This window comes from Spermophilus citellus (genome assembly GCF_964194105.1).
Source record: "Spermophilus citellus genome assembly, chromosome: 13".
NCBI lineage: Eukaryota > Metazoa > Chordata > Mammalia > Rodentia > Sciuridae > Spermophilus > Spermophilus citellus.
Genome location: NC_138193.1, coordinates 103,666,922 through 103,690,684, shown reverse-complemented (window position 1 = coordinate 103,690,684; position 23,763 = coordinate 103,666,922). Strand labels below are relative to the sequence as shown.

General features: G+C 32.8%; 1 protein-coding gene across 2 annotated transcripts in view; it reads right to left on the bottom strand.

Moving 5' to 3' along the window:
• Positions 1-23,763, bottom strand: part of SMC6 (structural maintenance of chromosomes 6) — a 76,889-nt gene that overhangs the window by 18,149 nt on the left and 34,977 nt on the right. For both annotated transcript variants that reach the window (XM_081264121.1, XM_081264120.1), the window contains 9 exons: positions 18,361-18,475; positions 17,053-17,213; positions 14,067-14,202; positions 13,150-13,230; positions 11,893-12,063; positions 8,535-8,672; positions 7,204-7,349; positions 4,239-4,364; positions 1,000-1,105 (listed from right to left, as the gene is read on the bottom strand). In XM_081264121.1, the coding sequence (XP_081120247.1) occupies positions 1,000-1,105; positions 4,239-4,364; positions 7,204-7,349; positions 8,535-8,672; positions 11,893-12,063; positions 13,150-13,230; positions 14,067-14,202; positions 17,053-17,213; positions 18,361-18,475 (1,180 nt within the window). The remainder of the gene's footprint in view (positions 1-999; positions 1,106-4,238; positions 4,365-7,203; positions 7,350-8,534; positions 8,673-11,892; positions 12,064-13,149; positions 13,231-14,066; positions 14,203-17,052; positions 17,214-18,360; positions 18,476-23,763) is intronic.

Genomic DNA, 23,763 nt, shown 5'->3' with positions numbered 1-23,763 from the left:
TTCTGGTTGTACGTGATGTAGAATCACACTGGTTGTGTAGTCATATATGCACATAGGGTAATAATGTTCAATTCATTCTACTAGCCTACCACCATATCCCTTCTCTTCCCTTCACTCCCCGATGCTTAATACAAAATAATTTAGGTATGATGTGTCAAAATGCATTCTACTGTCATGTATAACTAATTAAAACAAATTTTTAAAAAATGGTAGGTGAGAAGCTACCAATGATTCTTCAGTGGAAATTTAAATAAAGAAAGGGTAAAAATTAACTTCCTAATTTGGTTAAAATGCAGAAGTTCCAAATGACAAAGATGTTCCAAACACATAACATATCTTCTAAGTATTCAAATGAAAGGATAAAATTTATGGTACTAAGAGTAATAAACTGTTTGAAAAATTTTCCCCAGAATAGAGTGAGTAGTTGTTCTTGAACTGACTATACAATTTTTATTGCCATATCCCCATACCCCACCTTTAATACATATACCTATGAATGAATCCATAGCCACAGAACCCACAAAGTTGAATGTGCTTTGCGTATTCAAAAGAGGCCAGAGCTAGGAACTACTTCAGAAGTAAATAATGCAAAGACAATTACATTAAGCAGAACCTTCTTGGTTTCCAACAAAGTAACTAGAGACTATGGACTTTACACAATGTCTCATATAATTTAAAATGCTGTGTAAAATTTTTTAAAAGAAACCAATGAAGTAGAAAGACAAGATAGTCACTTGTCAATGAAAATAAAGTTCGTAATTATCTGCCTAAGAAAATAATGTGGTTGTCTGGGGGGAAAAAAAAGCAAAACTAAAGTTAGCAGCTTTATTCAGTAAAATACATTTAATTTTTATCACAATAGAAAAAAGATTATCCTTAACTTAGAAATATGTTCTTCTGTTTTCCAAAGACAATAGCTTAAAGCTCATGAATGTTTAATCAAAAGAAAAGCAGCTAACTTTCCTAATGATCAGGACACAACAAATTTAAGATACTTACTGATATAGTAAGAGTTTCATTCTTATGGTCAAAATTCATTTTTCCACAATAAGCTCGCTGAGATAGTAAGTTGTCAAAGTACAATTTGCATCGTAAAGTCAAACACCTTAAAATGAAGAAATTGAGCAAATTAAAAAGAGGAAAAAGATATATAGAACTATATTTTCAGCATGATTTAAACAAAGAGAAATACACCAAAATGTTAATCTTGGTTGTCCTTTTAATAGGTGAGTTTTAGGTGGTTTCTTTCCTCCTGTGTTTTTATACCCATTTGTGTTTCCACAGATTTAAGCAAAGAGAAATACATCAAAATGTTGACTTTGGTTGTCCTTTTAGTAGGTGAGTTTTAGGTGGTTTCTTTCCTTCTGTGTTTTTATATTCATTTGTGTTTCCACATTTTAATCAGTCCATTTACTTTTATAATAAACATCTATGTAATGAAGATGTCATCCTACATTTAATATACCCCATTATACAAAAGCTAGTTCATATGAATGTCAATCATTTGACTAATTTATGGAGACATTATTACCCTAACACATAAGACATAATTATTGTCCTTAAAAGAATTAAGCTCTAGAGGGGTTGGTTAACAGATTAAACTATAGATTTGCCTATTTCCTCCCAACTTCACAGAATCAAAAAGGGTCAGGGCAATCTCTTTATTGCTATAATAATGCTTTATACAATGCCTGGTACAATGCAAACTCTGATTCCTTCTCTATATAGTAGGTGACAACGTACTATAAGGAAGAATTTTCCTTCTTTAATTTCTTATTTACTTATCTACCTTTTTATTTAGCAGGTTGGAATTAGAAATTATTATTTTACTCATTGATTTATTTTACCCATACCACTCCTTATTGTCCTTATTTTGATCCTCACCTTTGTCTCAGATTTTGCCAATGAAAGCCCCTTCAAATTGGCTCCTCTGTTGGTAAATTCATTCTCTCTCTCTCTCTCTGACACACACACACACACACACACACACACACACACACACACACGAACGATTTTAAATGCTTTCTTTCCTTTCTAACACAGTAAGAGGTTCTCTTGTACCTACCCTGCCCTGGTCTGTAACTAGGCATTTTTCCATGAAACCCTGATTCTTTTTAGCATAGAACGGTATTTAGAAAATAAGGTCTAGGTAGTAAGTAACTGGCTTTTTTTTTTTTTTTAAACTATCTTTACTCATTGATTACTGTAAGGTTTATTTCTTCAGAATAACTTGATTTTTTTTTTTTTCCTTTTCCATCTTATTCCTTCCCTAAACTGCTTAACTTCCCATACAAGGAAATACTGACAGTTTGCATTTTCTTTTGCTACCACAGCAACCACTACTAGTTGGTTTTCAGAATTCCCTGTTCACTTTTTTTCTTGCAGTTATAATATATATTCTTCAATTGCTTCCACTTACAGGATGTCTACAGACTATTGTCATGAAATGACAAGGTTATCCACAAACAACTTAGAAAATTTTAATAATTTTTATTCTCCTCCTAAGACTAGGTAAACAATATCAATCATGTCATCAAGGTAATAAACCACAACAGCAATACTTTTAAAAAAATAAATGTAAATGTAAATTTCTGGATAATGATATAAAAATAAAATACTCCACCTGGAAACACATAGGTAGTAATAGAGATTGGGTTTAGACTTTTGTCTAAAACTAACAACCTAGATAAAATATATGAAACAATAGTTTTCAGACTCTGAATACCAGATAGCACAGGCAGCTAGAGTCAAAAATAATCTCTGAAAGACACAAACTGATTAAGCCCTGTGAATATCCCAAACTCCTACTCACTGAAAGAGTAAAGCCTGGTATCTTCTTGTTAGGAGACAGAGCTGGGAGTCTGGGGAACAGAGGACTAGAGAGGAGAGGATGGCTCACAGGGAGAACTACAGAGATCTACCATGGTTTTGCTCCAGTCGTGGGTTGATTACTATCAGTGCACAGGTGTGAAGACACTAGTGACCCTGGGAAAAGAAAGCAGAAGCATCCTGGCTTCCACAGAGCCAGGAAGAGTTCATGTTCCCACTAGCAGGAGTGAATAACCTCATAATTCACAAGACAGAGTATTCAGAAAGAGTACTGCCTTGAGGTATTAACCTCAATTAAAGGTTGCATTTATTCCCACCTTTATTAAAAGCAGCCCCAATGGGATAAAAATCCCATTTAATTCAAGTTTTAATAATACATCTATAAAATGAAAAACACCATTATGAATAATGCCAACACAAGAAATGATAAATGTCTCATGTAATGGATATGTTAATTATCCTAATCAGATCATTACACATTGTCTACATGAATTAAAATGTCACACTATAACCTATAAAATACATTACTATTGTGTAAATTAAAAAAAAATGAAAATACACTTCAAAACTAACTTATATGTTAAGAAATTAATCAATTATATTTTTCTTTAGGGGTTTATCTAAATTTCTCCATAAGTAATACAGCTAGATACATTTTTATTTATTTTATGACCTTAAGATTATAGAATTTTGGATATAAAGATAGTTAAAAAGCATGTTACTGAGGCAATGCCACTGATAGAAATAAGTTGGGAGGACTAGGGCTGCCTTGGATCCAAATATATCCAGAGTCATTCCACCCTATCAACTGTCCTCTTGTTTAATTCTGCCATCTGTGACATTAGCTGGGGTCAGTCCATTGCTATGAATCGGTGTGCATGCATCTCTGAATATGTTGTTCATATCCATATTTATTTATTCAACCAATGTATACCAAGTGCCTACTATATTCGGACACAGTTGACACTGAAGAAACAAAAATGAATTAAACAGTGTTTCTGTATTTACAGAACTATGTCATTCTAGTAGACCATGGTAAATCAAATGGGATACTGCCTTAGCAGGCCCCACCAAACTCTTGTATCCTCTTAAGACCAAACCATGTCCAACGGTGAAATAAGCTGTTCCAGAACCAATGAGTTCTCATTCAAAAAATCTATTCAAGCAATGAAAGTCATCTAAGAGTGAAGGATATCTAGCACAGTTGGATAACTTGCTTGCTATTAAGGTTCTTTCAAATCAGAATTCTTTGATTACAGAATCCTAAATGACAAGTTAAGTACTATTTCTGTTACAAATGAATCACGTAATGTTCTTTTAACTTAATTTTATTATCTATAAAGCATAATGTGAAAAAAGAAAACACAAATATGTAATATATGCAAGTAATATTTTTTAAATATACTCACCTTCTAAACTGTTGATATGTTTTGTATCTATGAGTCATTATTTCTTCTAGTAATTTAATAAATCTTTTTAAAGTCCTTACTTTATTATCCAGATCAAGGTATGTTTCTCTTGCTTCCTGGTACTGCCTATTTTATGAACAAAACATTAAGTAAGTAACCATCATTCACAAGAAAAGTAAATAAATCTCAAAAGCATTTAGCTGGGAGAATAGGAAGGCAGAAAGTATGGTGAGTACAAAGTAGCAGCTTATCTCCTAATTCCCAGTCAAAAGACACCTCTAGAATGAACAGGTTCCATACAACGAATGTGTTACACTGAATAAGAATTCAAGCTACAAAGAAAGTAGAATACGAGAAGCATATAGGTGGCAGGTCTCAGAGATATCAGCAAATACACACCTTCTCAAAGTGAAGGGGTCACAGGAAAGAAGAGTTTCTTTGGTGAAAAAATGAGGGGCTCAGGGAGGATGGATACAATTCAAAGCACATGTACATGTATAGAAAGATCATAGTCAAAACCCACTAATTTGTATAATTAATGTGCTTTAGTTATTATAATATTAAAAAAAAAAGATCAGTGGAAAAAAAATGTTTCCCTTAGTGACAGATGTCAACAAGGGAACAGAAGAACAAAGGGCAATATTAAATCTCTCTACCCTGAACAAGATAAGATCAAAGAGTCAGAGAATGAAGGCATGGATACTCAGAAACGCTATTAGAGAAGGCAGTACTGACAGCCTGATACCGCAATAAGAAAGACATAGATCCTAACTACGTATAAAAGGCAACCCTGGCTTAGGCTCGCACACTTATTCTTCACAGCCTTCAAATAACCAGTCCAGGTAAATTCAACTGATTGAAAAATGAGTTACAAAAAAATATATAGCAAAGATATTTATGGGAAAAAAAAGGGCTGTAAAAGTACAGCAAAATTCTATAAACAACAATAACAAAAACTTACTATAACAATACTCCATAAGACAGATAAAAATTTTATTTAAACACTGTAAATTAAAGGGAAAAATGATATAAGTGCTGACAGGAAAGAGTACCTCCTCAAAGCAGAAATAAAATACCTCAAGGGCTGGGGTTGTAGCTCAGTGGTGGAGTACTTGCTTGGCGCGTGTGAGGCACTGGGTTCAATTCTCAGCACCATATATAAATAAATAAAAATAAAAAGGCCCATTGACAGCTTAAAAAAATAAAAAAAATAAAAAACTCAAAAAATCACAAACACAAAATGGTTTGCCAAAATGATAAAGACAAAAATATCTAAAATTTGTATAACTGAAGACCTCAAAACAATAAAATAGAAAATATTCAAAAGATAAAGGAAAATCTAAAAGACTTAATGCATACAGAAAAGGAAAAGCAATCACAGAATCTTACATTCCAGACAAACTGCAGGGCTTTAAGGAAAAGTGCAATCATAAATAAGATACTCAAGAGAAAGTCAAAGCCAAAGAATTTACATTATACAAAATTATCCTTTAAGATATAAAACTAGAGGAAAATACTTATGAATCTGCAAAAACAGCCGATATTCATATATGCCATTTTGTAGGAAACAGAACAACTTTTCAAATGGATGCATTTGAAAAACAAAAAATCCATTCCTCACACTAAACACAAGAATAAACTCCAAATAGAGCAGAAATCTAAATATTAAAAAAAGAATATATGTAAGTTATAAAAATACATAAGTGGATGCTTCCATTATTTAGATGTAGAGAAAGGCTTTTAAAATATTTGACACCAAGCTAGGAGTGGTGGCGCAAGCCTGTAATCCCAGTGACTCAAGAGGCTGAAGAGAATCCCCAAGTTCCAAGCTAGCCTCAGCAACTTATTGAGGCATTGTTTCAAAATAAAAAATAAAAAGTGTTGGGGATATGGCTTAGTTAACACTTACGGTTAAGTGTTCCTGGGTTCACTCTGATAACAAAAAAGTAAAATAAAATTACACCAAATCCAGATACAATAATAACAAAATGAACTAAATAATCTTTTCATGGCAAAAAAAAAAAAAAAAGAAACCATCCCAATTTAAAAAACTCAAGACAAATGATGAACTGAGAAAAATACTAGCAACACATAGCTAGTATTTCTCATCCATATTATCTAAATATGCTCTTAAAATTTAAGGGAAAAAGATTTTTTAAATGCTTAAAAAAGTGGGAAAGAACAGATAAATCAAGGTATAAAAATAGTTTTTAAAAATATGAAAAATATTTTGATTTTATTCATAATGATGGAGTGTGATTAAAACTACATAAACATACTATTTTTTAGTCAAAGGTCAGGAAAACAACTTATAAACTTTATATATATTCTGTTGGCAAGGTCATAGGAAAGCATCCTCCCATGCAATGTTGGTGCAAATGCAAAAATGGTTCCCAACCTACGGAGGGGATTTAGTGACATCTGACAAATTGCTCCTGTTTTCTCAATCTTTTTTTTTTTACATGAGAAGTATTTCATGGTGTAACAGCTGCAATTTTCTGTAATTTAACCATTCTTCAACAGTTGCACACTATTTTTAATTTTCTGGTGTTAATAAATAATACAATAAACATCTAAACACAAACTTTGTTCTATTTTATACATTGTTATAGCAACAAAATAACCTGGCTCTGTTGAAATTTCAACATTTAGTCACATATTACTTAAATGCTTCTTTGAAAGACGGTAATAATAACTAATACACATCTCTCCTACCTATTTTGTTTACTAAGGATTATCTCACTAGTTCAGGGTTGGGGTATAGCTCAGTGGCAAAGCATAGCATGCATGAGGTCCCAGAATCCATTTCCTAGTACTACACACACACACACAAACTAGTTCAGCTACAACTATATGCCTTAGCAACACTTCATCCAAAAATGAAAGACCTATAAACATTTTTTTAATGTCTCGATAATATGTCTGGATTATATAATAAACCAGAAAAGCTATCAACCACTCTTACCTCATTATTTCTTCTCGATCTCCATGACTAGCATGTTCTGCCTGTATCTTTTGTCTTAATCGATTAATTTCCTTGTCTAGAATTGATGCAGACTTTTTTACTTCTATTCGCTCTGGGCAGATCTGTCTTGCTTGTGACATTTTCTCCTAAAAATACAGGAGTTTAACATCTTTTTATTGTTTTGTTTTTGAGACAGGATCTCTTTGTGTTGCCTGAACAAGCTGGGATTGAACTCATGATCTTCCTGCCTGGGCCTCTTTTGTAGCTGGGATTATAGGTGTGTGCAATTAAACTAAACTTCAGTATCTTTAAAATTTTTCTTTTATAAGATAATTCATTATATCATTTTTGCCAAAATATGAAAAATAAAATTCTGAACTTACGTTCAATATTTGTATTTTAATTACATTTAATATCAATGTTATATAAGTAAACTTTATATTAAGGACACAGTTCAGAGCTGTTGTAAATCTTCAAGAGAATATTACAGGGCTGGGGTTGTAGCTCAGAGGTAGAGCACTTGCCTAGCACTGGGATCGACCCTCAGAACCACATAAAGTAAAATAAAGACACTGTGTTCACCTATAACTAAAAACAACAACAACAACAAAAACAGAATATTACATTCACTGTATATAAACTTAAAAGAGGAATGACAAAAAGTCAGCACCCAAGGACCTGAGTTCTGACACAACTTTCCATGTGCTTTAGGATGCAATCTGAACACCAATGGTATTAAAAGCACACACACCAAAAGACCCTATTATTTGTAAACAATGCAAAAATAAAAAGAACTTTCACATACAACACTTATTTTATACTCAAAACCTTCTCTATTACAAGTATGAATAGGGAAATGATTAAATTGTTTTCCTTAAGATTATAAAAGCAAAACTGGAATCCATCTAGTTTACAAGACTAGCTTCAATTTATTCCCTAAAGTCAAGGCTGCTGCTTAGTTTTCAACAAGTGTGACTGACAGGAGCTAAAATGGAGCCCAACCCACACCCCAGAGTCTCAAGTGAAGGGGTGCCTTTTTCTGATAGTATGCTGGCCAAGTAGGCAGCTATATTAGCCAAGTGAGTGCCATTTTATCAGCCATGTATACTGCTGTTGAATAGAAGGAGTCTTATCTATTCAGTCCTCACACTTTGAGGGTCCCTAAGCCTCTTCTTGTGGTGATTCATCCAAACACCTGTTAATCTATAAACGACAGAAATTCAACATTTGTTTGTTTTCAGAAACATGACATTAGAGAAAATACACTTTAATAATCATGAGTAAGGCTACAATAAAAAGATTAACATGAAATTTAAAAAGTTATGGTTAACCTCCAGCTCCTTTACTTTCATGTCCAGTTCTCGTTTCTTTTTATTTAAGGTATCCAAGTGTTCTTTTTGTTTTTCTTCATAATGCCGCTTCCCTCGTTTTTGATTATCCACTTCAGCATCAGCAAGGTTTAATTCATCCTGTTTGAATAAAAACAAAACAATCTATAAAGATTACTTTTAAAAAATTTTCCAGTCCAGGTATAAAATTAACAACTCAGTAAAATGGGTAGGATTATGCTGCATGAAGAATAAAGGATTAAGAGTTTATGTTCACAACATGTCTGAAGTAAGGTGTTTCCCAAAATTAAGAAATCACTTTATATCCAAATTTTTATAAGAAGTCTCCATACGTTATGATACATTCAATTATATTTTTTGTAAATAAGGTAGTTTATAGAGAATCATTTGCCTTAAAAAACTTAAAATAATGTAAATGCTGGATACAGTGGTACCCTCTTAATTTGTGGGGATATATTCCAAAACCCCATGGACATTAATGAACCTTATATTGCTGTTTTTACTACACACTAGGCACAAGAGATTAATAATAACAAAAGAATAATTATAACAATATACATAATGTCAATGTGGTTTCTTTCTTGAGTCAATACAAGTAGTATTTTGGACTGCAGTTGACCAGGGTAACTGAAACCAAAGTAAGTGAAATTGTCGTTTAGTGGGGACTACTGAAAATAATCCTAGAAAATGCACAAACTATGGTAATAGAAATGAAATGGTGGTTATCTAAATATAAGGGTCAGGAAACAGGGAGGGAGAGATTAAAAAGGAACATAAGAAACTTAAGGGCATGAAAGACTATGTCCTTTTTTCTGATTGTGGGGAATGTTTCACAGGTTTATAGATGTCAAAACTTACCAAATTGTACATTTACATATGTGTATTTATTGTACATCAATTATCTCAATAAAATGACTTTTTAAAGGCTACTGATAAAAACCACCAAATAAATTTTAGTTAGTTTAATCAGTTCACTTGTATTTTTGAGCTGATATTGGTCAAATATACCATAATCATGTTTAGAGTCAAGAATCATAGCTATACAGAGACAGAAATAAACAATCCCAAATGATATCATAAAAGAAAACAGATATTCAGAAAAGGAAATAACTATCCACATCAGAAATCAAGAGACCCTCCTACAGACAATGTATGTTCACAGGCTGAATGCAGATGCCATTTCCTGTACAAAGGATTTAATTTATAACAAAAGCACTATGTTCGCAAGTGTAAATCAAAATAACTAACTGTTCAAAGTGTGTGTGTGTGTGTAGGGGGGCAGTCCCTAGGCTAAGACTTCAGTGACTACATATTTAAGTACAGCACTCTACATCTGTACTACCCCTCATCATAAAATGAAAATCCTAATCGCAAAAAGATGATTATATCTGGAAGGTGCTAATATATTGTGATGGAATATTCTGAGGAATCACATTATTTTGTTACCTAAATCCTCTTGGTCAGACTGTTCTTGACAGCTAGTGTGTCCTGACATAGAGAAGGAAAAAGCCTCCTGGCTAATTACATGCAAGTTTACTGAAGGACCCACCTCCTACCTTCAATGATCTGCAGCCAAGGTTAAGAGCTAAGATCAAGAATTCTTATTGCCTTCTGCCCAGTTTCTGCTCTTGAACTTATTTAAGGACTCCTAGATCCAAGAACTGCTTTAACCTAGAAATCCCTAAAAGAACAGAATACAGCTGGAGTATATAGCCCTGTGATGGAGTGCTTGCCTAGCAGGCATGAGGTCCTCAGTTTCATCCCCAGCATTGCAAAAAAACAAACACAAAACAAGACAAAAGTAACAGAAAAATAGCTATTCCTCATCATTTCTCATTTTTACTTTTCCTGAAACAAATAATTTACATGCTAAGTTTGCTCTTTTCTGTATTGAGTACATCATTTTGATTAAGTAACCCTATTTTAATTATCTATGGGTATAATGTTCAATTTTTCTTTTAAAAATAATTTCACTGTTAACTCTGGAGTCCTGAATTAATTTAACTTTTTCTAATATTGAAATTCTTTTTTTTTTTTTTTTCTTTTTACTGGTACTGGGGATTGAACCCAGGGCCTTGTGCATGTGAGGCAAGGACTTTACCAGCTGAGCTATATCCCCAGTCCCTATTATTGAAATTCTTAATGTTTATTTATTCTATTTATTTTCTTTTAAAAACTAATCTTATATTATTTTCTATTCTTAAATATTTAGTCTTTTTAATTCTTGTTTCTTATAGTAACTATTTTCTCATTTATCTTTCTCAATATTATTTTGAATATTTTTCTTTCTTTATATGCTACAGTTAAATTTTATAATCCTCTTCACTCATGTATCAGCCTCCCTTCTCTTTTTATTCTTCTCAGCCTAAAAAGAAAGAAGTTCAGTCTCCTTAGTTTACAAAGGCAGGTAGGAATCCCCGTTAAACATAAGGCAGCTGCAGGAAAACTACCACCACCACAGGGAAGAGCTGTTCTGGGCAGTTCTCCTCCAACTCCCTCACATCTTTTCCCAATTCTCCAAATTACGTTTCTAAAATTTTCAATGAAGACAAGTAAAGTTCCTAGACTGTAAATTCTTTAAAATTTTAAAAATATCTAAATACATTTTGATTCAAGGGGCAATTTCCCTGAAAATTAGGGTGATATCAATATAACTTTCTCCCTTAAAAATACACTATTACCTCTTCTCAGAGTCTCATAAATCAAATTTGAGGTTCTGAAATGAGTTATTCATAAATATAATGACAATAAGCTACTTGAGAACTAAGTTATTTAGCAAGATGGAAACTTTACTTGTTAAATACTTTTATTTCCTTAAATGTAGTCTCAAAGAGCTTATGCTAAAAACAAAAAATTAACTGACTGTAGCCTGGTATGTACTGAGATATGCTGATAAACAGGAGTTGGGTAGGACTTTATTTCAATTTGTGTTTTACAGCAATTAATCCATTATTAAAGGAAAGGAGCGGACAAAAGAACAGGTGAGCACAAGTAACGGTATAAATGTGTAAAATGTCCCTGACTTTTGGTCCTGGGAAAAAAAATATATCACAAAATAAAGAGGCAACAAAAGCAATAATTGTGAGGGGGAAATAGAGAGAAATCTAGTGGTTTATTCTCCTACAGGCAAAGGTGTTTTATAGTAATTGAAAAATGATGACAATCTGGTTCCTACCACTTATAACATGTGTTTATGTTTATGCAATAAATTATATATATTCATAATCTGGTTATATTTACATTTAATCAATAATTCTGACAGGGTAATATCCATAAAAACACTTTGGATATAAAACTAAAACATAAAGTACAGAACAAATAGGATAACAGTGATAAATACCTTAAGTGGATCTGCTAGCTCTGACAGCTGATTAATTTTTAGTTTAATTGCATCATACTTGTTTTCTGCTTCTACTTTAAGACTTTTATGATGTTCCAAATTTTCTTTTTGTTGCTCCATGTTTTTCTCAACCATTTTCATTTTTATTTTATTTTCTTGAGCTTCATCTTCCTGATAACATTTAAAGATTACAGAGTTAATAGACTTTTATCAAACAGGGGGAAAAAAAAGAAACAATTCTGTGAGGAGAAACTACAGACTATAGACAAATCGTATCAAAGATAAACACATGAGAATTTTTTCATATCCTTAATGGTAAATTAGAAAGTAAAAAAAAAACAAAAAACAAAAAAGAAGTTCAAAAATAAGAAGGAAATATATTTAGTAGATAAGTCAAATGATATTCTGCTTGAGATCATAATCAAAAGGACTAACTTTTATCAACTAACCTTTTTTTTAAAAAGGGGATACATATAAATATATTTACCTTATGCCACACAATGTGTTAGGTGTTACCAAACTGAAGACATAGTCCATGCCTTCATGAAATTTAATCTATCAATAAAAGGTATTGAAAGCAGAAAAATAAAAAGTGGAAACATTTCTAGTAAAAAGCCATAGCAAGTGCCATGAGAATGAAGTTCTGTCAGCATGGGACTTTGCTGCTTTGTTCACTGCTTATTTCTCAACATTTAATATCCTGCCAGACAGGCAGACAGACACTTGACAAACAATCGCTATTTTTTAACAAGATGCAAAATTTATCTTACTGTTTACTGCAGCTCAGAAAAAAATAAGCTGAATGTCATAAACGGATGCTGGAACAAGATAAATACAGAATAACGAATACATGGAGAATTAAAATGGGAGCCATTAACTTAGGAAAAAAGAAAACAAGGAAGGAAAGGCAGAGAGAAAATATGACTGACTCAAAGGTGGTACTGCCATCTCTGTCCACTTGTACTGATGCTGTTTAACTCAGAGTGCCTAAATGGGCCACTATACAGAAGCATAATTAAGTTTGTGATGAAGTTTTTATTTCATGTAGCAGAAGACAAAATCAACTATGCATAAAAGTTATCTACACAAAACACGCCTGAAGTTCAGGTAGTTTCTAACATAATTATGAGTGGAGATAACAATCATAAAAAGTAGCTTTAACTAAAGGATTAAAAAAAAGCTGAGATTTGATGGCCATTAACCTATATGACAATTTTATTGATTAACATTATATTCAACTGAAGAGTAGAATTTTACCAAGGTTGCAATATCTACAGACTGATGTTCTTCTATATTCTCAAGTTCCCGAATTTCGGAAATACTTTTTCTTATTTTCATCTGAAAGGAAAGCATTCAGAATTTAATAATAATAATAGGAGGAGGAGGAGACAAAACACTTGGAAAAGATAATGAATGCATTAATCCATAAAGCTATATGACCCAGAAAGATCCCATAATTGACAAAAGGGGTACCTTAGTAATAAACAAACCAAAGGAAGTTAGAAAGAAATTCTTCCATCATCATTCTCATTGCTAATCCGTTCCCACACACAATAAACATAAAATTAATCCATCTTAGAATTTTAAAATGATGACATTTTTGAGTACACTAAGTATTTTTCTGAAACACACAAACTCTCAATTACTCTACCCTAGTGATTCTCAAAGTAAGATTCAAGTAACCCTCAGGCATCCCCTGACCCTTTAAGAAAGTCTTCATGGTCAAAATTACTTTCATAAAAACACTAAAGCATAATTTATCACTCTTATGAGCATTTTCTCATAATTGCACAGGTGGTTGTGATTTATAATATCACAAGGGTCTGAATGCAAAAATTGACATAAATCAAGTGAATTTTATAAAAACAGACATTAGAAATTACAAAAATCTAAAAATGCCAATCTTCTCACTAAATCTTTTTTGGTTTTGAAGAATATATTTTTCGTATTATTTTAAATTCATTATTAAATATTCTTAGTTTTACACTTAGCCAAAAATTTTACTTTAATTTTTAAAGGTATAAAAGTTGATATAATCCACATAAATAAAAGCTCTTTTAAGAATGTAAGGGCTTGGGGGCCAAAGTGTTTAAGAAGTAATTGAAGTGACAAAATTTCAAAATAAACTTTAAAGTGTTAAAATGAGAAAAACAAAATTATGTTTTGCTTTTTACCTTTAACTCTTTATAATGTAGTTGGCATCTTTTAAGAAGATCTTCATTGTGTTTAGTATCCTTTTCAAGGGCAGATAGATGCTGCTGAAGATTTACTATCTGGGCCTTCTTATTTTCAACCTCATTTTCCAAGTCACTTGATCAAGAAAAGATGAAAAAGTACTTTTAATCTATTTCTCAATATAATAAATATTTTAGATTGTTACAGAAAAGCTTATTTGTAATAACTTGTTTACAAAATCCTCTTCCACTAAACCAGTTTATAATTTGAACAAATTATTATAAAATACAAATCTATTATAACAGAAATGTGATTATCTCCTAAACTGGAGTCAAGTTTTACTTATTTCCTTAACAATATGTCTCACATGTGCTATGAATGTGTGCACAGTAATAGGAAGAGGTAGAAACAGAATTAAGACATGATACCTCAAAAGCAATAAAACCAGGAAAAAACTGTCACACGAAAATGTCAATGTGAGAGTACTAGTACTACATATTCATAGAACTATGGAAACACAAAAGTATGTGTGACAGAAGAGACAACTTTATTGCATTCTTTAAAGCTTTTATAAGCTCTGTCAACTAGGGGAGAATTAAACAACAACAACAAAAAATACACAAAGGCAGGGTGATGAAAACGGATGTAACAGCTCAACATTTTCAAGTGGGAAAAAAGAAATATGCCAAGAATGCATAAGGAGGCAACAGAGCCAAGTGGCTTTCGGAGTAATCTTTCCCTGCCTGACTGATCCAATCTTCTGCCTGAAACCTGTGTGCCTGGAGACAGAAAACCATCTTTGCAGTTATGAACAACTTTTTCCTGGTTGAGAGAGTTGGCCGAATTACACTGAAATGCATATTTTCCCACATTTTAATACCTCTGAAATTTGAAACAATTTTTCAATCCATGCTTCAATATCACCTGCCCTTTGTTCCTTTCAGTTGCTAGGTAAAACAGTACATAAACTATATACTTGTATATAAAATTCTACCTTGGTACAATTTTCAAATTAAAAGAAAACTCACTAAATGTCAGCCGAATAAATGATGAATGATAAAAATGGAGCCAGATGCAAAGCTTTAATATGGCTCCTAAGCATCTAATATAAAATATTTACTTCATCATAAACAAATCTATATCATTATTAACAGATATTTTGCTAAAACCAAAATTTACTAAGTAAACAAATATGGAACCTTGAGACTAAACAAAAAATAAAAACAAAATGATCAAAGACTAATGTTATACAATGTTCTGAACATCAGCAAAAATTCAAGAAACCAACATAACTCATTCACAAAACTGCTGAATATGACAATTTCATTCTTTCTAGATAGGACTAATTATTACCATTTTTGTACAGTGCTGCTCTTTAGTTTTTAATCCAGTCTTACGTGGAGAAAGAACATTTGCTACCTCCTAAAAGATATACTAAACCCAAGCTACGTACGTGAGTTGTATGTGTGGGACCAGCATGCTCCCTAAGTATGTATCTCATTCCCAATTCGTACTCTGCTTTGTCTCTTTCCACAGCAGATAACCATCTAACCTGACCTGGCTTTCAAATAGTTTACTTCCCCTTGCTTAATTCAAGCTCCAAGAGAGAATTTCTGTGTACTCTGTTTTCAGATGAACTTTGTGCCTAGATTAGCGCATGGCATGGTAGGTCACATTGGGTGATCACTAAATATTTGTTGTCTGAACAAATTAAAGAAAAAAATTTGAAAAACAGACTTTTAAAAGTCTATAAAAATGTTATTATTTTGACAACTTAAAAAATGGAAGAAGTAACTTTTTTTTTGGGGGGGGGGAAGAGATGGGTACTGGGGATTGAACCCAGGGGTGTTGTACCACTGAGTTCTGTTTCTATTTAGTCACCCAGGCTAATCTTGATCTTGCAGCTCTTGGATCAGACTCCCAAGCCCAGGTAGACAATATTTTTATAAAATTAGTAATTATACTAGTAATTATTCTGAAAGCTTGCTTACATATTATGTGTACTTTTATAACTCAAAACCACATTGGGATAGTGAATAAAACCAATGTCACAGCACTCAAGCTGCTGGTCATTCAACTTTTTTCTGTTGCTAAATAATAAGTTTTACTAAACCTTTCAGTACCTATTATTTTATGCTTCTTTCACATTAAAATGATGAGTATTATTTGAAAATAATACTCAACTATTGCAACTAAACTCTCATTTTCCCTAAACATACAAGTCATTTAGAATACGTTGCTCCATTTTCTTAAATATTTCTTTTATTTATATTCTGTGTTATACTTAAGTCATTAATAAAGGCACAACCTATCCATTTATCAACTGAATTAATTCAGGTCAGAAATCATGATTATTTATGGTACAAAAATTATTCATGCATGCTCTTGAATCTCATTAAGTACATTATTAGTTTTTTGTATAATTTCTCAAGTTTGTCTCCTTTAATAGCTCTATTCTTCTAGGCATGTGTTCTAACTGTGTTGACTGATGTTCTTTCTAGAATGGTACAACTCAGAGTACCAGTCAGAGACATGATAAGGAGCATTAGCCACAATGAAACCAGCAAATGACCCTGAGAAAAATCAGCAGAACGAAATGGTAGACACAGTGATATAGCTCATTTACATTTTTACTCTTTCTTTTTTTGGTGGGGAGTAACCAGGGATTGAACTCAGGGACACTCAACCACTGATCCACATCCCCAGCCCTATTTTATATTTTATTTTGAGACAGGGTCTCATTGAGTTACTTAGTGCCTTGCCATTGCTGAGACTGGTTTTCAACTCACCATCCTCCTGTCTTAGCTTCCAGAGCCACTGGGATCGCAGGCCTGTCAACCCATAATTTCACATCTACTTAAAGGATCTTATAAGAAGCTAACATCAAGTTACAGTTCATTGTTGAAATAACTTTAATGAATGAAATGAATGAAACTGAAGCTCAAAGGAAGTGGGAATAATGCAATAAAGATAAACTTGACTCACCTTATTTCAGAATCCACATCTCTGCTTAGGAACTTAGGTCGTGTATTTTCAGATGAATAATAACGTCCTGCAAAAACTTGATCACCATCAGCAGTAAAAGCTTCTCTACAATTTTTGGGTGGCTTTTGAAACTGCATAACTGCACGAGCTACAGAATTATTCTAGAACAATAGAGGGGGAAAATACATTTTTAAAACAATGTCAAAGAATTTCCAATAGGCACAATTTTAAAATATTACCTGTCTTTATTATTTTAATATAATTCAAGTTTTTTTGAATGTTCAAATGCAATATGTCATGAAGTTAACATAAAAATTTCAAAAACAAGTTCCAGATTCAAGGAATTAAAACTATATATAGTCACTAAACAACTGAAAAAATGCTTTATGATAAATTGGTAGACTTTATTTTTAAATTCTAATATTCACATCCATTTCAAATTAAGTTATTTTAATTAACTTTTCACATAAATACATTTACTTTAGAAAAGTTCATACAATAAGTTTTTCTAAATGCTATGAATGGCTAGCAAAATTTAAGAAAAGATCAGCATATGAAATTATATAGAGAAAGCCTGGAAATACTTAAGCCCTCGAGGAAATAAAAAGAAGATGAGGCTTACTCAAGGCCTCATAAACCTCTCTAGGGACAGACTTTCTGAGCAAGGCTTCGTTATTTATTTTCAAGTATATTTCTAAAACCTGAGAGCCAAACTCACAATTATAGTAGAAATGTTCATGGGTACATATCTGGGATATCAAAACCTTTATTTTTTAATTTCCATTAATGAGAAACAATTAGGTTGTCTCAATTACAGATTTCTGTTTTAAATTTCCTGCCCGCTGCTCAGCAACTTGTCAATAGATAAGACAAAATATGATGATCTAATCTAATAAGTATACAAAAATACATGTACAGTTGGAAAGTAAGTATCATTTAATTTTCACAGAGCACAAAGATATAGGAAAAAAATTTACAAAATATCAAGTACTTTATTTAAAAGGTAGATATATATATATATATATACACTCAAGAAAAAAATGAACCAAAAATGTTACAGTACTGTGTACCAAAAGAACAATATTTATTTGTGACATTATTTCATAAAGAATAGTCCAAAGTTATAAAGTTAACCGAGGCAAAAAAACATACAAGCCAATTAGTTCTATATTACCCTATAGGTTTTTCTAGCATAAAGTAAAATGGTGAAACATAAAATTTTTCCTGATAAAGAAAGGAGTTTATAAAGCCACCTTGAGTTTTGAAAATTTTAAAGTAACATAAAATACAACAAGCATCTGGTCTTACTTTGATTAGCAGCACTGTCTCTATGCCCCTCATGTCGATTAGGCTATTAGCAACAACTGCATTATCTATTTCTAAAGCTGTCAGAACTGTTGGGAACTCTGGATGATGAGCAGCTCTAGGAGATAAAAGAGACAAAACTTAACAAACTTTATAATTATAAATATGTGTGTAAATTTTATATATGTAAAAATTGTATATATTTAATGGGAAAGATAATCAGATGAAAAAATATTTGATAACATCTGTAACCATACCTGCTTAGTTAAATTTAAAAATCTAAATCTAAAAATTTACTTAGTTAATATCTATATAATGCTATGTGCTAAGCACTGTGCTAAGCTTATTACTTAATCATTCTCTCCATTTTTTTTCCCAGATGAGGATGCTTCAGAGTTTAAGTTCCCTATTGTCATAACACTAGTGAATAAGACTGTGCAAGGACTTTAACTAGGCAGTATAGATTTTAGAATTTGGATTCTTAACCTTTAAGCCCTTTTGCTTATTATAATGGTTAAAATTTCCTTAAATCTTCCACTGCAATCATATGTAAACATAAGTCAATGAATTAAGATCCATTAAGTCCCAAGTTCTCAATTCTATATAGGATGATGGAGCACAGTGAATTAAAATACATTTTTAATAGTTACACAATTGTTCTACTGATACAAAACAATAAAAAAATGAAGTAAAGTTTATTATCAACAGAGAAAAGATATTCTTACAAATTGAAATTTGGGATCCGTAAGAGACATTCAATCTTTCAATTAAATTTGAAACACATGAGCTATTAAGAGCATTGAAAGATGGACATACTAAGAACAGTAGGTACTGAAGCAATAAGTTACCGAAGGGAAACAATTATAGTATTCTTAAGAGTTTTTAGTCAGTCCTAGGATTTCAAAACAAGTCAGCACTTTCATATGTTTTATACGTCTTCATGCATTAATTCAACATGTATTTGCTGAGCACCTATGTTCAAGGTGCTATTCCAGACAGTAGAGAACCTTTAGGCTAGACATAAGTATTTGGGAGTTAGGGATAAAGTATTTTCTCTCTGCATAAGAATCTAACCTATGCTTACTTGTTTATTTCCATCTCTGATCCCTGGTTTCTAAAACACGATCCTAATCTTAAAAAGAAAAACAAAAACAAAAAAGCTTCTCATGGAGCATAGCTTACATTTTATTAAAGGAAAATATAATTGTAGCCAGTGTGCAGTGGCAGACTAAACAGTCAAGGAGAACCCTTATAGATTCAAGAGAGGAAACACGGTGGGAAGGCAAATCATATGGGCCCTTGATAAAGGAAAAAGATGGAAGTTTTATGGTACTTTGTACAGAAAAATGACAGGATCTGACTGCTGTCCTAAGACTGTGGTGTCGGATAACCAGAATTGACTGCAATATTCAAGTGAAACATGAGGATGGCATGAACAAGAATGGAAGCTACAAGGATTCAGACTCTGCATAGATTTTTAATGTTCAGCCAACAAGGTGTGGCACAGCTGAGTCAAAAATGATGAATATTTGGCTTGGGAATGGAAAAATGAAAAGGAAGGGATTATAGGAGCAGGTTTCAGGGTGGAAATCAGGAGTTTGACTTTTAGACCTGTTACATTTGGAATGCCTAGGGACAACTAAGTGGAAAATTCAGAAAAAAAGAGCCAAGTAGAGATGTCGTTTGGTAATCGTATGTATTTAAAGCCATCAAAATGGGTGAGTTCACTTCAAGAGAAATAATACATACTCTAAGGAGAGGTTTGGAATGCTAATATAGTCAGAGGTGAGGAGGAAAAAGCAAAAATACTAAAACAGAACACTTGGGGAATTAGGAAAATCAGAAGTGCATAGTCCTGGGCACCAAGTGAAAAATGTGTTTTAGGAAGAATGAAATGATCAACAAATCCAAATACTGCTAATAATTCAAGTCAGTAAATATAGTAAAAGCTGATTATCAAATTCAGCACTGTTAAGTTTGCTGAAGCCCGGCACTTTGGCGAGTACCTGTAATCCCAGCGACATGTGAGGCTGGGGCAAAAGATCAAAAGTTTTAGGCTAACCTCAGCAACTTAGTGAGTCCCTGTCTCAAAATAAAAATATAAAAAGGGCTTGTGATGTAGCTCAGTGGTAAAGTACCCCTGAGTTCAATCCCTAGTACAAAAAATAAAGACAAAAGGACTGGAATAGGTTCAAGATTAAAGGGAAAGAAAGAATATGAAGATATAGACATCTCCTTTTGAAGAGTTTTCCTAATGAAGGAAAACAGAAATGAGATACTGAAAGCTAAATGGCCTTATTAGGATAGAGTTCAAGTGGAAGGAGAAACACAAGTGGAAGCAAAGAACAAGGAGTGGATGCTCTAGAAAATGCCAAGCAATATCAATGGAACAAAGTAGAAACCAAGGAGATAACGGAAAGGGAAGAGGAGACTATGAGAGGAGGAGGCAGTAGGAGATTCTGGTGAAATCTGAGCAAGCACATACCACGATTAGATGGAGCTGCTATAATAGTTTGCTATACGGCACCAACTTGCCACCATGCTTTCCTTTTGCTATCCTTATAAGGGATTTACTTCATAATTAATTATGTTACAACTAATTACATTACTATTAATTGGAGGAGGTTGATAGATGTTATAAAATTAGTCCAGAAGTCAAAGCAGAAAAGACATTAGCAATGAGATGTCAGTGGAAGGCAACAAGGAAAGGATACTATGAAACGGGCTGACCACACCAAGCTAAGTAGAAAGCCTGAAGAAGACACAAAAGGCAGAGGAAAACTATGCATAAAACTGAAGGTAGCATATGGGCTTCACTGGTAAAAGAAGTTCCAGGACAAAATAATTTTATGATCCTAATTAGGCTTTATAAAATCACTTAATAATGTCATTTCTAATAGCCAAGTAAAAGGAAAAAATACCACAATCAAATTTAAAGTACAGGAAAAAACATGCTTAAAACCTGGCACATTTTTAATGTCTACAAATGTAAGAATATATTGTTAAGAATACATAGTGAGAATGAGAGAGGAGACCATGAACATAGATGGCAGAAGCACCTTAATGAAAGGAGTAGATGAAGAAAAGCCTACAAAATAGGTCAAGAAGCATCTACTAGGTAGACCAATCAAGAAAATGGTGTCATAATAACAAAAGGGGTAAAAGATTTAAGTAAGGTGTATCTAATAGTATCTAATGCCTAAGTAAATATATATACAAAAATATATATGTATTTCCTTTAGAGATGGCAAAAAAAATAACTGGAGAATATAATGAATATTTTAGGAGCAGAGAGTAGTGCCTCAAAATACTGAGTGCAAAGTATACCTTAGGAAGAGTCTGACCTAACATGTTTAAAGAGATAAGAAGTCAATGGAAAGTGTGTGGCTGAGGAGTTATTTTTTAAAAAGAGTTCACAAGTCAAGCAAGAAAGTATGTGATTCTGAGCACAAACAGAACAGCATTAGAGAGAAAAAAACACATCTTCTATTGAGAAAGAGGTAAGAGAATACATGCAGACATAGTTATGGGTGAGTACTGGCAGGATGCATAGCCCAGCAGCTTTTACTATTGCTAAAAAGAAGTGGCTCTTTTGATAAAAAGGGGAACTATATAGTTCCTGACTATCTGCTTCCCTGGGAGGTAGGCATGTTACCTTCATTATCTAATGTAAGCTTAAATGAATGAAATGAGTCTTAATTATCTGATGCATGCAGATATTCTACTAGTATTTCACTATTCTTTTTTACATTAATATAACATGTCCAAGTTTTAAATTTAGCATTTGAATCACAATTTACACTGCCAAAGTTATTTACACATATAAAAACAAATCCTTCAAAATGTGTGTGTGAGGCAACTAAAGTTGATAATATTAAATATATTCAGGACTCTTGTCAATATCATGTCAATAAAAAGAACTAGAATCTAACTTCTCCCACTAATTTCAACAACTCTGTGCTTCAGCAACCTACTCTTGAAGTCAAAACATGAATTTACTACCACCAGTACCTCTTTTCATTAAACTCTAAATTTCTGTCTTACCACAGCTTTCTATCCCATCCTGCCAGACTGATGTCAAACCTGCTGTCTAGTCTTATGCAGGCTGACCTAAACATTTTCCCCAGACTTTGCTTTCTTTGAACTATTCTCTCAATAGCATCTTCAACTCCTTCCTTCCTCTTCTTCTGTCCTAAAAACCTTTATTATAGTATTAATCCATCAGGACACATTCTCCTTTGACATCTATAAATAAACACACATTAATGGTGAAAAATCCTGCAGCCTCTGGAGGACTTTGAGTCAGCTCCCTCTCAGATTTGTGGTAACTAGTCTAAACCCTTAATCAGATAATCCCCAAGCCTTCCACCCAACTCCTAAGATCCAGTTCTCAGCATATGAACTCACCAACTTCCAAAACAAGGGACATCGTACAACATAAACTTAGCTCACATTTGCACCCCTCAAATCCAACACGTTATAAGCAACTGGAAATCACATAGGTCAGAAAACACAGTGTGCGAGCAGGGCAATTCCAGGCATTCCCCTTCACAGGGGTCCCTGTGGCAGTTCATAGAGCAATTGGTACAGCTCTTCCGGACTATTATTTCTTGGTTCCAAAATGACAGTGCAAGTTGAAGAATATTCCTCACAGAAGCCACTATCTCTCATAACAACTTCATAAGTTCTTCATAAGGAAAATAGCTGATTATAGGAGTCGTCATGCATACCAGGTGTGCCAAATTCTCCCAGTCCAATCACACTAACCTGTCATGGGTCATTTTTATCATTAAATAATGCTGTCTGGTAGCACAAATGAAATTTCATTTTTATCAGGTTTTAGAAACCTGGGATCAGAGCTGGAGATAAACATAGGTCAAATTTTCAGGAAGAAGGAGAAAACACTTTACTCCTCACTCCCAAATACTTATCTATAGCCTATAGTTCAAAATCAACACTTCAAAACAGGACTTTATGTACTTTTAACAAATTTACTTTTTCCCCTCATACTTCTCCCTAAATCACTTGATAGCATATCATTCAGTTAGTTATTCTAGCAAGAAACCTAAAAGTCATTTTTGATTTTTCCTTCTTTTCTAATTAATAAGTCTTACTGATTTTGTGCCTTATCTCTCTTTTAATCTATTCCCTCCTATAAAAATTACGAATGCTATTTTTGAGGAAAATAATTTACAATCTCATGCCTTCATGCATCTTTCACATAGTATTTTATTTACCTAGAAGGCAATTAGCATTTTCTGTCACTTGACAAACTCACCAATGAAAAAAACTGAGCAGTTATCATCTCTTTTCTGAATTCTTCCCTGACCAACTTACATCATATGACTCAATGACTTCTTTATTTAAACTACATATGCATCTTATCCAATTTCAGGAAAGCCCATA